This window comes from Lolium rigidum, chromosome 6, assembly GCF_022539505.1.
Source record: "Lolium rigidum isolate FL_2022 chromosome 6, APGP_CSIRO_Lrig_0.1, whole genome shotgun sequence".
Lineage (NCBI taxonomy): Eukaryota > Viridiplantae > Streptophyta > Magnoliopsida > Poales > Poaceae > Lolium > Lolium rigidum.
The window spans coordinates 327,889,848-327,902,962 of NC_061513.1; the positions used below are offsets into that span (position 1 = coordinate 327,889,848).

Genomic DNA, 13,115 nt, shown 5'->3' on the forward strand with positions numbered 1-13,115 from the left:
AGATTCTTGCGTGTCCTCTTCTTTTCAGATCCGGTTAATCTTCCCAGGATGCTACACTTGTTAGAACCTTAACAACCTCACTACCAGAGACGTCAACAGGCTGTACCGCATGCTCTGGGACTCAGATTACTTTATGGCCCCTAATTCTGCACAACCACGGCTTTATGTTTCTAGTTACATCACACAAATACAGAACTTTATTACCTCTCGTCTAAAACTGCATAAGCATAACTGCATATGCATGTTGTCAAGAAATTAACAGAAATTTCCGATCCCGTGCGTATATCTCCATATAAGGATTACCTTAACAAACAGAACTAAGTAAAAGAATTTATATCTTAGTTGTCCCCCTTCTTTAGTATAGGGGATTCTATAAAAGAAATTAAGAAGTCAAAGCAGTTTCCCTTATTTTCACAAGCAACTGGTTACGCCCTTGACTAAAAGAAGCATACAGTACAAACCATATACAATCACTGAATGCAAGATGAATATTATGAGTAAATGAATGTTTTACTTGCACGTGTATGACAGCATACTTAAGCTGGTATGTAATACTCCCAACATCTCGTGAAACATGTCTTAACTTTGTCTAAATTTGGATGTATCTGGGAGCGAGGCTGCCCTGATCCAACAAGCATATCACCTGAAAATTTTTAACGGATCAAGCCAACCAACGAGTACAAACATTGGGCAATGTGAGAGACAAACTTAAATATCTCTAGAGAAATAGGACATGCAGCGGCGTCTCTGCAGCCCGTGGATGGTCGGTTGTAGAGCAGCGTTTGGCTCGGCAGCTCGTCGCTGCACATAATTGACGAACGCTAAACCTCTGAACCCATAACGCGATGAATGATATAGAGATGCGCCTGCAGGGTTGTGAAGGCGCGTATCAACCGCGGCCGGGGAATAGCGGCAGATTAGGATCTATCCTTTTCTTTTGCGGGCAGGTTAGGATCTATCCGGGGGAGAGGATCTGATCTAGTAGAAGCGTATTACTAGCACGAGGAGATGGTGGGGATCAAGGGGAAATAACAAGGACGGGGCATAAAGGAAGTTACAGATCGTGACTTGTCTTATCTATCCCTCGCACAGGAGTGGGGCAGTTTATTTGCTAGAAGCGCATCGCTAGTCCGTTGCAAGATATGTGTAGCTATATGGGGGCTGTGTTGTAGTGGCGGGGGTGTTGAATTGTAATTCTATATGGACTCGGTTCGGTTAGGGTTTTTACCTATCCCTTCTCTCTTATATAAACTCTTGTAATCCTTTATGTTGAATATACAATATACATAAAATCTAGTTCGTCTTCTCACAGGGCAACTAATATAAAAATACATTAAAAAATAAAAAGAGGTAAAACCTTATTTAAGTTTGCGTCGTCCGCATCACCTACTCGTTGTCATTGACTCATTGTCTGTGGCCACGTCGATGAACTCTGGCGGAGCCCATGGGTTGGGCTAGGGCACTAGTGTCGACGGAGCTACGGACGATCGAGCTGGCGGCCTTGGCGTATGTGAGGCATTGGTGTTGGGGCCGTCGGTGGCCAGGATGACGTTATGGGCTACTTTTCGGTCCATGGCGATGTCGGTGCAGGCTGGCCCGGTGGAGTCTTCGGTGTCGACGTAGGTCTTCTCGACGGCCGGGCCTAGCTTCCAACTCAGCCAGGGACTCCAACTCCCCCGTTGGTGATTCCCATCCCGAGGGCTTCGTCATCGCCTAGCTTGTTTGGCTGGCAGGGGAGAGCTCGCCCCCTTCTTCATGCATCTAGCTGCTCATGCTCCCACGCAAGGAGGGCCGATGTTGTAGAGGGTGTTATCCTGCAACTCCTCGCCCAGGATGTCGTCGCTTCCCACAAGATCCTCCTCCTCCTTCAAGGGCGTCTCGCCGTAGTTTCATTCCCACTACACGAAGTTGTGCCATGCCGACGAGTCGAGGGAGTAGGCGATGTTTTCCCCCAGTTCAGGCGGCAGTACCACTGACGTTGTCGAGTCCTCGCGCCTTCTGCCCCCCTCCCGTGGCACCTGCGACACGTCACACTCCACGTGTTGAGGAGGCATCCCGAGGGCAAGATTGGAAGGAAGGAAGTGGAAATGTTGTTGGCTGGACACGGTCTACTTGCCTTAAAAAGTACTCCCTCCGTTTATAAAAGTTTGTCATAACTTTGTCAAAATTTAAATGTATGACCTATTTTAGTATCTACTCCTTTTATAAAAAATGGAGGGACTAATATGTTTGTTTTTTTGTGTCAACCTATCCGGACAGATCAAAATAGCCAACCTTGATTTGTTTGGATCGAGCCTATGAAGATGCCCTCGGTTCGTTCAAGGAAAATATCCATGCCCAGTTGTGGCTGATAGGGAGGCCTCCTATAATCCTATTTCCTTGCTGTTGCTCGTCTTTGCCGGATCGGTGCAATTGTGGCGCTCGGACCACGCCGGAATGGGTCGTCACATTTTCCTCCTCCTGTCGCAAGATCCAAGCCTAGGCTAGGCGTGGCGAGCGGCCGAGAGATCACAGCCAAGATTTGGACCATTGCGTATGCTTGCGGTGGGGTCGACTCGGTCCACACATCTTTTTTGTGAAGGATACCCGCGTGCGACCTCGCTCAAACATACCGGCACAGCGCTTGGACGCGATGGGTGTATGGCAACAGCGACAATTTGAATTTGAAACACGAATTTATATATGTGCAGCTGAGAAGAGGCGCTGCAATACGAGGACGAGGGCCAAGCGTGAGCTTGTGTGGGGAGGGAGTGCCTGCGTACGCGTGTATATACCTCTACCACGCCATTTTTTTTTTCTGTTGCGAATCCACTGAGCGGCAGAAAGCCAAGAGGACCCACCCAGCGCTCGCGGTGGTAATAAAATAGCTGCGGCGCCTGGCGTCTCGCGGCGGGAATAAAACGGAAGAGATCAACCCAGCAACGCCGCCACCTCCAATCTTCCTCCTCTCAAAACGCGAAGGCATTGACGCCATTTGGCGGCCACAGTAAAGCTCGCGCGCGGCCGGCGTACACCCCAGGCACAGGCAGGCAAGACGATCAGGCAGCTTGCACGCGTACCTGCAGCAACGCATTACCGGCCAGGACTGCTTCTTCTTCAACCTCCGTCCGGCACAGGCCTGCCTGCATGTGAGTCATCCTCCTCCTCCTCTTCCTCATCTTTACTCGCTTGCTCCCATGACCGATCATAGCCTCCTAGCTAGATAAACCGTAACAACCGCCGCCGTCGCATATATGAGAGCTCCATTGCCCTTCTTCTTCTTCCTCGCATCCAGTCCGGTTCTCTTCTCTCCTGTCGCCGGGAAAGAGATCGATCCGCCGCGAACGCAGCCGACCGGAATATAATACTAGCGCTACTAGGCTACTAGACAATATTATAGCGCCTATTCGGTTCTGCCTTCCGTGGTCGGGAGCGCAAGCTACCTCCCTCCTAGTACACACAGATGCGTTCCGTGCCTTCCCTGTCTCCGATTCCTTCTTCCTACGACCTTGTGTTAGCCGACAGCCAGGTTACGAGGATCGGATTCTGCATTTCTGCGCTGCTACATACTCGTAATTAAGGTGCGCGAACCATGCTTACTCTTCACTCTACAACTTGCAAATATGCTAATTACGATCGTCATTTCCACCTACTTCTTCACGACCATATATTAGTGCTTCCAACATATGGAAAATGGAATTTGCTAGTTCTCAGCTAGCTGAGAACTAACTTCGTGCTCAGTTAAGTCGTAGATCATTTAATTTATGTCGTGATTTGTGCTAGTTATGAGTTACAACTAACATTTGATGACATCATCTGACCAAGAACCAAGTTAGTTCTCAGTCGACTGAAAAATAGTCACACCCATGGAAAAAATGTGTGTTCTTGACTTATTGTAGTTGAGCCGAATATCTAGCTGTGGGCCCAGGAAATGTTCCGAAAGGTTCACCCCTATGGCCCTAACATTCACATAATTTTTTTTTTATAAAGTATCATTCACAGAATATGCGAGTGAAAACGTTTCGCCCTATCTAGTATCATTCAGAGAATATGTGCATAAAAAGGATAGGATGGGATGATTTTGCCCGCAAAGAAGATCCTCCTCTCTTTAGACACGTAGCTCACAGAGTATCTAGTTTGAATTACAAACAATAAAATTATATTGTGGTTGCTTACTAGCTAGACCAGGAACGATTCAGAGCAGCACTTGTTTACTCTCAACAACCTGGGCGTGCGCACGACAGATAGAGGAGTAGACAGACCAGGTTAAGCAAAGGAGCAAAGGTAGCAAACGCCCTCCGAATCTGAACCGTAAACTACAGATTTCAACATAATCATTGCTCTAAAGCACGATTAGTCGCCTGCTTAATTAATCTGAATCAACGACATATCTCCCAACGAGAGACGGGTAGACAGACCGGGTTAAGCAAAGGAGCAAAGCTAGTAAGCGCCAAGCACCCTTCTGAATCTGACCCTAAACTACAGATTTCAGCATAATCTTTCCTGTAAAGCACGATTAGTTACTCAATCTGACGTAATGGTATATCTGAAGCAATTTCACTCCCCTTTCTCTCCTTTTCCGTCGCCGCAATCGTTTTGCACGCTTTTCTTTTGCGGCTTTGCTCTTTTGTTTTTCAACGAACATCCAAAGCTACACATGACGGCCACAGAAAGGATGCCATGTTCGACGGCGCATCTATCCCCTCCCAGTGAGTCGTGGATGGAGCTTTCTTTCTTTCTGTGCCTCCATCTGTTAACCCTAATCTTCCTCTCTTTAAAGCCAACAATGCGCTTTAATTGCGGAAATTCAATTCGGCTCCCGGGTGCGTATGCTCCCTATACCAAAAAATTATATTTCGAGTTGTCAAAAAAATTTGAGAAAAAATTCTACATGTAAATCTACATAATATATGTGCATTTGTCAAGTTTCACAAAAAAATAATATTTTTTGTGGCCTATGCAAAAAAGTGAAAATTTATCTTGTAAAAAGCATTATTTTTAACACTGAGTTTTATCTTTTTTACACACGTCACATGAGAAGTCCATTTTTTATGAAACAACTTTGTGAGCGTGTAGCACGTGAATATGTACGTGCAAATTTTTCGTTTCGATTTTTTTGAAATTCAAAAAATATCTAAGATGAATTTCAAAATAGAGGGAGCATATGCTCCCATGTTCCAAAACACCACTCCCAATTAATTGCTGCTACACACATAAACCCATACATGTTTCCCTGGTCACTCGTCATCACACCTTTGCTTTCCCTTTTCTAATCCTCAAGGCCAAATTGGATACCCCAGAGCAGCTTTTGGTGAAAATTCGACACACAATCCTAGCCGTTTAAAGGGAAATGTTAAAAGTCAAATTAGCAGGCCGTTTTGTTTTATGACAAACTTGATTAGAACTGTGACGGCTCGTAGCTGTTAGTTCGTTATTATATTCATGCTTGGAGTAAAAAATTCGCTGGTCACCATGACTCAAACTTAGCCGGGGAAAAGTAAAAAATTGCAGTAACTTTCCTGTTTTCTAGAAAGCTTGATTAGGCCTGACGGTCAATTAGCAGAACTGTCATGGTTAGTACTAGCTGTTAGTTATTTAGTTGGCGGTCAACTCGAGTCAAACAACTTAAGCAGTAGCGGTTGGCCGAACTGTCGTATTGTTTGTCCAAGCCATGCAAAACAAAAACAACGGAAGTAAGCTGAAAATAGGCTTATAAGTTGGCCATAAAGCAGCAATCCCAGAACGAACGGCACTCCGTTGGGATGGCTTCTGCGCAAAGGGAACACATCGTTTTCGCTCACGAGCTGATCGGTCGATAGATGCAAGCGTACGCCACGAACAATCTCGTGCCCCGCAGTTCGCGCGTGAATGCAATGTGAACCAACTCTGCCCCTTCTTGTCTGCAGGAAACCCAGCAGCTCTAGCGGCGCGGATCGATCGACGGCGTGTGAACCCAGCGCCATCCCTATGAGCGCGCCGGCGACAACGGGGACGGACGGCGGACGCGGCGCCGGCACGACGCCGGAGGCGATGGAGAGGGACGGCGGAATCGGCGCGAGCGTGGCACCGTCGTCGGCGGAGAGGGACGCCAGCTGCGGCGACCGGTGCGGCGGCGACCGGTGCATCGAGGTGATGGAGGAGGACACGTGCTGCGTGCGGTACGTGTGCATGGGGCCGAACCCGATGATGGCGCGGTACGTCTACGCGCTCATCTTCCTCGTCACCAACCTGCTGGCCTGGACGGTCCGCGACTACGGCCACTCGGCGCTGGGCGAGCTCCGGCGGCTCAGGGGATGCCAGGGCGCTCGCGACTGCCTGGGCGCCGAGGGCGTGCTGCGGATCAGCCTGGGATGCTTCCTCTTCTTCTTCGTCATGTTCCTCTCCACGGCCCGGACCAGGAAGACGCACGACTGCCGCAACTCGTGGCACTCCGAGTGGTGGCCGGCCAAGATCGCCCTCTGGATGGCCCTCACCGCCGTCCCCTTCTTCGCGCCGTCGCCGCTCATCCAGCTCTACGGGAAGGTGGCGCATTTCGGAGCAGGGTACGCTACACTTACATCCCCATCTTTGTCTCTCTGCCTTTCTGCAGACAAAGCACCGTTCCTCAGTTACAGATTTGCATCCATGGAAAATGTCTCTGATCAACTTGTCTATGGGTTACTTGAACTTGCAGGGCGTTTCTCGTGATCCAGCTCATCAGCGTCACGAGGTTCATCACGTGGATCAACGACTGCTGCCGCTCAGAAACGAACCTCAAGAGATGGTGGGTACTTTTCCCTCCTCTGATCAAACAAGTTGTTGGTGTGATCACCATCATCTGACACTGGAAATCGAACTGTGGATGTTGCAGCCACATGCAGGTTCAAGTGGTGTCGATCGTGGCATACGTGGGCGCCCTCCTGGGGATCGTGCTGATGTACGTCTGGTACGCGCCCACTACCTCCTGCAAGCTCAATATCCTCTTCATCACCGTCACTCTCGTGCTCGTGCAGCTCATGACATTCATCTCAGTCAACTCCAAGGTAATTAGTTACAAAAATAATGAAGCTCTCTGACTCTCTGAGAAATCGAATGGTGTCTCAATTCCATGGTGAAAGGAATCGCATTCTGATCTGTTGGAATAATCAGGTGAAGGCAGGGTATCTGGCACCGGGGCTCATGGGGATCTACGTCGTCTTCCTCTGCTGGTCGGCCATCAGAAGGTGAGAAACATTAATTCAGGCCTAAATTTCCTGAACTATGACCTTGGATATCAAACTGGTTGCTTACAATTTCTTTGTCGTTGCAATTCCACCACCAATAGTGAGCCGCACACCGAGATTTGCAACAGGAAAGCATCCGTCGCGACAAGCGCAGACTGGCTCAACATCGCGGTAAAAACACATCCTCGCTTTCAGTAATTGTTCCTTTTATCTTCTGCGATACTAGTTTAGTATAAATTTACTAAGAGAAGAAATTGACATCTACTGAAATTTGTTACTACTACAAGTATCTAAAGAAAAGTTAATCTGAACTTGTGCAGAGTTTTGTGATCGCGGTGATCGTCGTTGTCGCGGCGACCTTCTCCACCGGAATAGATTCCAAGTGCCTTCAGGTATGTAGTTCATTTAGATATCAGCAGTTAAACAGTAGTAGCGACATGGCTACACGAGGTGTAGTACTTGTACTGCTCTGCTACAACTGAAAGCTGAAACTGCTCAAGTATGTGCAGTTCAAGAGGACCGAGACCGAGTCCGAGGACGACGACATCCCCTACGGGTTCGGCTTCTTCCACTTCGTGTTCGCCATGGGTGCCATGTACTTCGCCATGCTCTTCCTCGGCTGGAACGCGCATCAGAAGATGGAGAAGTAAGTTTCAGCCAAAATGAAACAACACTGACTAACGGACAGACTGCAATCAGAAAGTTCAGACGATAAAATTACCATGCTGCGTTGATCATCGAATGTTGTTCCTAATTCAATAAAATTATATGATTCAGGTGGACGATCGATGTCGGCTGGGCGAGCGCGTGGGTGCGCATTGGCAACGAGTGGCTAGCGGCCATCGCATACAGTAAGTGCGAACACCATTGCTGATCCTAAATTTTCTGCTGCATACGAAGGAAAGCGTTAACTCGTTGGTGTTATCCACTGACGAAGAAATTTAAATTCTTGCTCGTGCTTGCAGTATGGATGATAATCTCTCCGATCGTGTGGAAGAGCAGGCAGGTGGTGTCGTCGTCCACATGTGCATGAGTGAATACTTTTCTCTCGCTCGTGCTAATTAACTCTGAAAGTCTGAAGAAAAACAAAACAACAACAACAAAAAATGCTTGCACAACAGCAAGGAAGATGAGAAGGATGCATCGTGATCAGAAAGTGGTGGTCACTTGTTTTTGCATAACTGAAGGTAAAGGGAGAGGGGGAAAGGAAAGAGCCAAATGTGTTCATATACAAGGCCAATTTTGCCTGTGGCCGTGCAGATAAAAGGCTACTAATTCTTTTGGAGTTGAGTCGATTGTATATTCTCACTCTGAAAAGAGATTTATGAAAGAACAAGCACGTTACATATATGCTTGAGAAGAATTCGAATTTCAACATACTACTATACTAGAAATTTCTGAGGGATGCCGAAATATTTATGTTTGCGTTCTGGAGTTTCAGATAAGTTCATACTAACTTCCCATTTATGAAATGCTTGACGATATGCCGGAGATAAACTCGGAAGCATTTTTACGATACTGAAAATGTAAACCTGTTGTGGCGATATAATAAAAGAGAAAACATACGTGGAAACACAGGCCGGGCCCAGGTTCGTGGGCCTGCATGGGGTGGAGTATCACAGACCAAGGCCCAGTTCTTTTGGCGGCTTCTCGGAGAAGCTGTCTTCCCCCAGCTTTCTAGGGAAGCCGGTTCCAAAACTTTCCAAGGCTTCTAGAATAGCTAAAGCTAAACTAATTTAGAAGCCTCACAAAATTTTGTCATCGGCTTCCCTAGAAAGCTGGGGGAGGGCAGCTTCTCGGAGAAGCCGCCAAAAGAACTGGGCCCAAAGAGGTTCAGGTTCCGTACGTCTTCCATCTCCGTCTGTCTCCCTCCCCGCGGCGCCGCCAACACAAGCGCGTCCGCCATGTCTCGCCCCCCGCCGCTCGTGCTGAGCCGGTACGTGCGCGCCGACAGGGACGTATCCCTCGGCTCAGACGCACCCAAGCCCGAGCATGCGGCGTCGCGCCCCCTGAGCTGTGTAAGTAGGCGGTCGATCGCGGTTGGCCGCTCCAAGGACGCCGGCAACGCGCTGAACAACCTGTGCTTCGAGACGCATCTTGCAGATGCCCCAGCTCTGTCCCGCCTCACCCTCGGAGGAAAAGGGATAAGCTATATGCTCACCCTCGGAGGAAAAAGGATACCCTCTCATCCATGGCTCACGACTCCGGAACAGCCCGGGGTGATGCGCAAAACAGCGCCTGTGACAAGAGTTCTCATCGCGCGCCCCCGCGGTGGCGACGACGGCCGTAGCTACGCTCTCGTAAACATGGCGGAGACCACGATCAACTACGGCCGCAACCACAGCTCCATCGCCAAGAACGACGTTCTGTACATCTGGCGGTCGTGGTCATCCTCCCGCCGGTGGGATCCGATAACAACCAGGTTCCCGCCCGAGTTCAAGGGAGACAACATCGCCACAGCTACCTGGCCGTCCTGGCCTTCTCCTGCGGCGGACGCGCTTTCTGGGCGAACCTCCTGCGCGGTGTCATGTACTGCAGCCTTGACGCCCTGCTCTCCGCCTTGAACGAGTTGGAGTTCGGCTTCATCCGCCTGCCAGAAGAGCTCCCGCGCGAGATCTCCATCGACCACATGTGCTCAATGGAGATGTGTTCGGGCATGTTCCGGACCATGGCCCGTGTTGGAGAGTCGTCCGTCAAGTTCGTCACCATCGATTGGTTCGTGCAACTCCTGGACTTCGTCGACTGCACGCTCAAGGTCTGGATCCTCTCGCCGGAAGACAGCATCACCAAATGGACTGAGCGTTCTCTTTGCCTGGGAAACCTCATCGAGTAGGATGAGTTCAGGAAGGCCGGTCTGCCGACCGACATGGTGCCCATGTACCCTGGCCTGAACCCAAACGAAGGCGATGTCATCTACTTCATGCTGGGTACGTACGACCCGGCACTCCAGGTCAAAGTCCAAGTGAAGGTGCAGCGCGTTTGCCACCACTGCCGGCAAGCCCCTGTACCAGCTCCGCGTTGACATGCGCCGTGGTGTTCTCCTTGGCGCTGCGAGCCTCCCTGATAATGCTTCGCCTTCTATCATCTTTGCTGATACCTCTCTGGTGCCTTCTCCGGTGGTTCAGAGAGAATCAACAGTGGGTAGAAAGGGCAAACAACAACGTGATGATCTTACTTTGTAACCAAGTAGATGACGACGGGCTTTCATCCATAAAGTTCAATCTTCAAGGAAGATTGCCCTTTTGTATATAGAACATTTTAAATGCGGTCAGTTCTTTTGAGAAAGAAAAGAAACTCGTTTCAAACTGGCACCAAAAAAACAATTCTCATCACAGATAAAATCTTTGATTCTTGTACAAACATAGAACAAGGAAGAAAAACTGTAAGTCTCTGAGTGCATGTGTTGTGCTTCTTTCCTCACTCCAAAAACATTTATGCAGCAAACGGTCCGAAATCTCATTCCCATTCAACCTCACAAATATACACAGCGTGGGGATAAGATCACCAACCTAATTTTGGATCTGCAAGGCATGTTCTGTACTTGTGAATTAACCATGTTCGTTGGATCTTAATCGGAGGGCACTCATATAGATAAAATCACAATAAAACTTCGTTTCACAAAGTTATTCAGTTTTTGTAAATTCTCAGGTTTCCATTAAGCCTACAACTAAATGAGTCGATTATATTGGGATGCAATTGTAGATGTCAAATTAAGAAAATTTATGATGGGTATGAAATATACCGGATGCAAAATAATCTTGATTAAACGCTGACGTCTATCTTGGCCAAGTTCATTATATGATTGTCCTGCCATAATTAAAATAATCACCACTATATCACCTAATAGCGATGAACTACAAGATGTTTGTTGTCGACAGGAATAAATAAATAAATTGTTACCTTGTTGTGGTATCTAGCTATGCCGCCACATTGATATAGATAGGGATGGTGATCTTGTTGCTATAATAATCAATCTTTGAAGCTATATATATCTTTTGGCACACAGATCCGCATGTAAAAAAGCGATGACCGTCAATCTCTAGCACATGGATATATATGGATCATTAATCACAATACTTCAAACAATATATCAGTATTGATCTCCCAATTTTGTATGTTCGTGTGAGGCGGTGCAAGTATATGCATGTGTGAAATTGTTAACCCACATGTTTTATGAATGGATGGTGGAGATCGGAAGCCTTGTGGACGCACCTCCCTTGGGTTCCTGAAAGAGCAAAGTCTTCCCTAGTGGTTTTGTGTGTTTGATAACAACACTAGAATATAAATTTATTGTGTGCATAGTTGTTGAAATATATGCAGGTACAAGGTATTCTCGTGACCAATCAAGATCGGAAGATCAAAATCATAGCTAGACATAGTTGATAGGCTTTTCGGTTATTTGTGTGTGTTTCGCGAGGATCATGGCCAAACTTGAGTATTGCCACATAGTTTGTAGCATTAATGCCAAAGTAAATCAAATGGCTGGAAAAATCACCTAGCTGCAGCTGAATCAAAATCAAACGTCTTTCATTTGGAGATATACACTACCGACGTGAAAAACACAAACTAGCAGCTAGCTGCATGTCCACCGCTCGCTGCATGACCAGCAACCTATAACTTCTACGATGACACTAAGAGGTAAAGACATTATCGACACTCGTACCAAACCAGGAAACAAAACAGCAAACCACTATAGCACCGAGCTGAAGAACGAAAATGAAAAGGAGCATGTTCAGCCACCCGGTATCCAGATACCATAATAGCTCCCTCTCTCAAGGTCGGGGACAGCACCGACAGCATCATCTCCAGGCAGGAGGAGTAACTCATTTGACTTGAATACACCACAGCAACGTGATACTCTAGGTCATAAAAAAATGTAGAACCAACACTGGTTACTACTCTAGGCCAGCAATGGGCATGTAGAGACACTACATGATCAACTCTGTACACAAGACTACGGAATCACAACAATAAGGAACCAGAAACTTCCCTATACACATGGAGTTGAATGTCACCGCTGTCGTTGTTCAGTCCTTGTTATCCTCGAACAAGAACAGAGCATCATCAGGTCATGAAAGCAAACACTAATATTTCAAAAAGACTAAAAGTAACAGCTACAAGTAGATGGTTGTTTCAATCTGGACCAAATCCAGGACATAGAAACCAGCATTGCAGAGCTGAGCAATATAAGCAAAGTACTAGCATTGTGCAAGCAGCCTTGAACCAATAACTGAATAAATGCTCAAGCATGACAGAATACTGGCATTGTTCAAGAGGACTTGAACCAACATTTTCGTATGTACACAGCATGAAAATGACAACACTCATAACCAGCAGTATTTCAATTTTTTTCAAAAAAGCAAAAGAATGTAAAAGCTGATGCACATCCTAGTACGAACAGTACCAACACATTTTGCCATGAATTTACTTGAAAGACTGAGTACTACTGATCGCTTTTGGCATGTAATTACAGGAAGCTTCGAATCCTTCTTTGCCATGTAATTACTACTACTAATCCCCCTGCTCCTAAGCATGGAGAGTAACTACTAATCTACTGGAATTGTACATGTAAAAGAGAGAGCGAGTTGTGTTGCTGACCTAGTGTTGGCCGGCAGCTGCAGTGGCAAATCGATCTGGTGGCAGGCAGCTGCAGCTCGGGGGAAAATACGACTTGTACATCGTGTGGACGCCGACAGCAGCCGCTACCCCGTTAGGCAGCAGCAGTTGGTGTACATGCCGGAGGAGCAGCTCTCTGCCGTGGTGCGCGCGAGTGATGTTGCCGTACCCGGCGCCGGCGGCGGCGGCGTCGTGGGCTAATCGCGGAGGCACTAGATGATCAATTATGTACATGAGACTCAGAATCACAACAATGAGGAACCAGAGGCTTCGCTATACACATGGAGTTGAAGGCCACAACTGTCGTTGTTCAGTCCT

The 13,115-nt window shown here is 47.6% G+C and overlaps 1 protein-coding gene across 1 annotated transcript; it reads left to right on the plus strand.

Annotated features, from left to right (window-relative positions):
• Positions 1-2,863: 2,863 nt before the first annotated feature.
• On the plus strand, positions 2,864-8,594 carry LOC124666812 (probable serine incorporator). Its single transcript, XM_047204140.1, has 10 exons — positions 2,864-3,128; positions 5,886-6,521; positions 6,653-6,742; positions 6,830-7,001; positions 7,108-7,181; positions 7,283-7,352; positions 7,502-7,573; positions 7,682-7,827; positions 7,959-8,032; positions 8,147-8,594. Coding segments are annotated over exons 1-10 (1,404 nt in total). The 5' UTR covers positions 2,864-3,126; the 3' UTR covers positions 8,215-8,594.
• Positions 8,595-13,115: the final 4,521 nt, after the last annotated feature.

What these genes read in the sequence shown, in the direction of transcription:
- LOC124666812 (XM_047204140.1), top strand. An exon ending in GTGGCGCATTTCGGAGCAGG is followed by an intron (nt 6,522 to 6,652) that starts GTACGCTACACT and finishes TTGAACTTGCAG; the next exon opens with GGCGTTTCTCGTGATCCAGC. An exon ending in TAGATTCCAAGTGCCTTCAG is followed by an intron (nt 7,574 to 7,681) that starts GTATGTAGTTCA and finishes AAACTGCTCAAG; the next exon opens with TATGTGCAGTTCAAGAGGAC.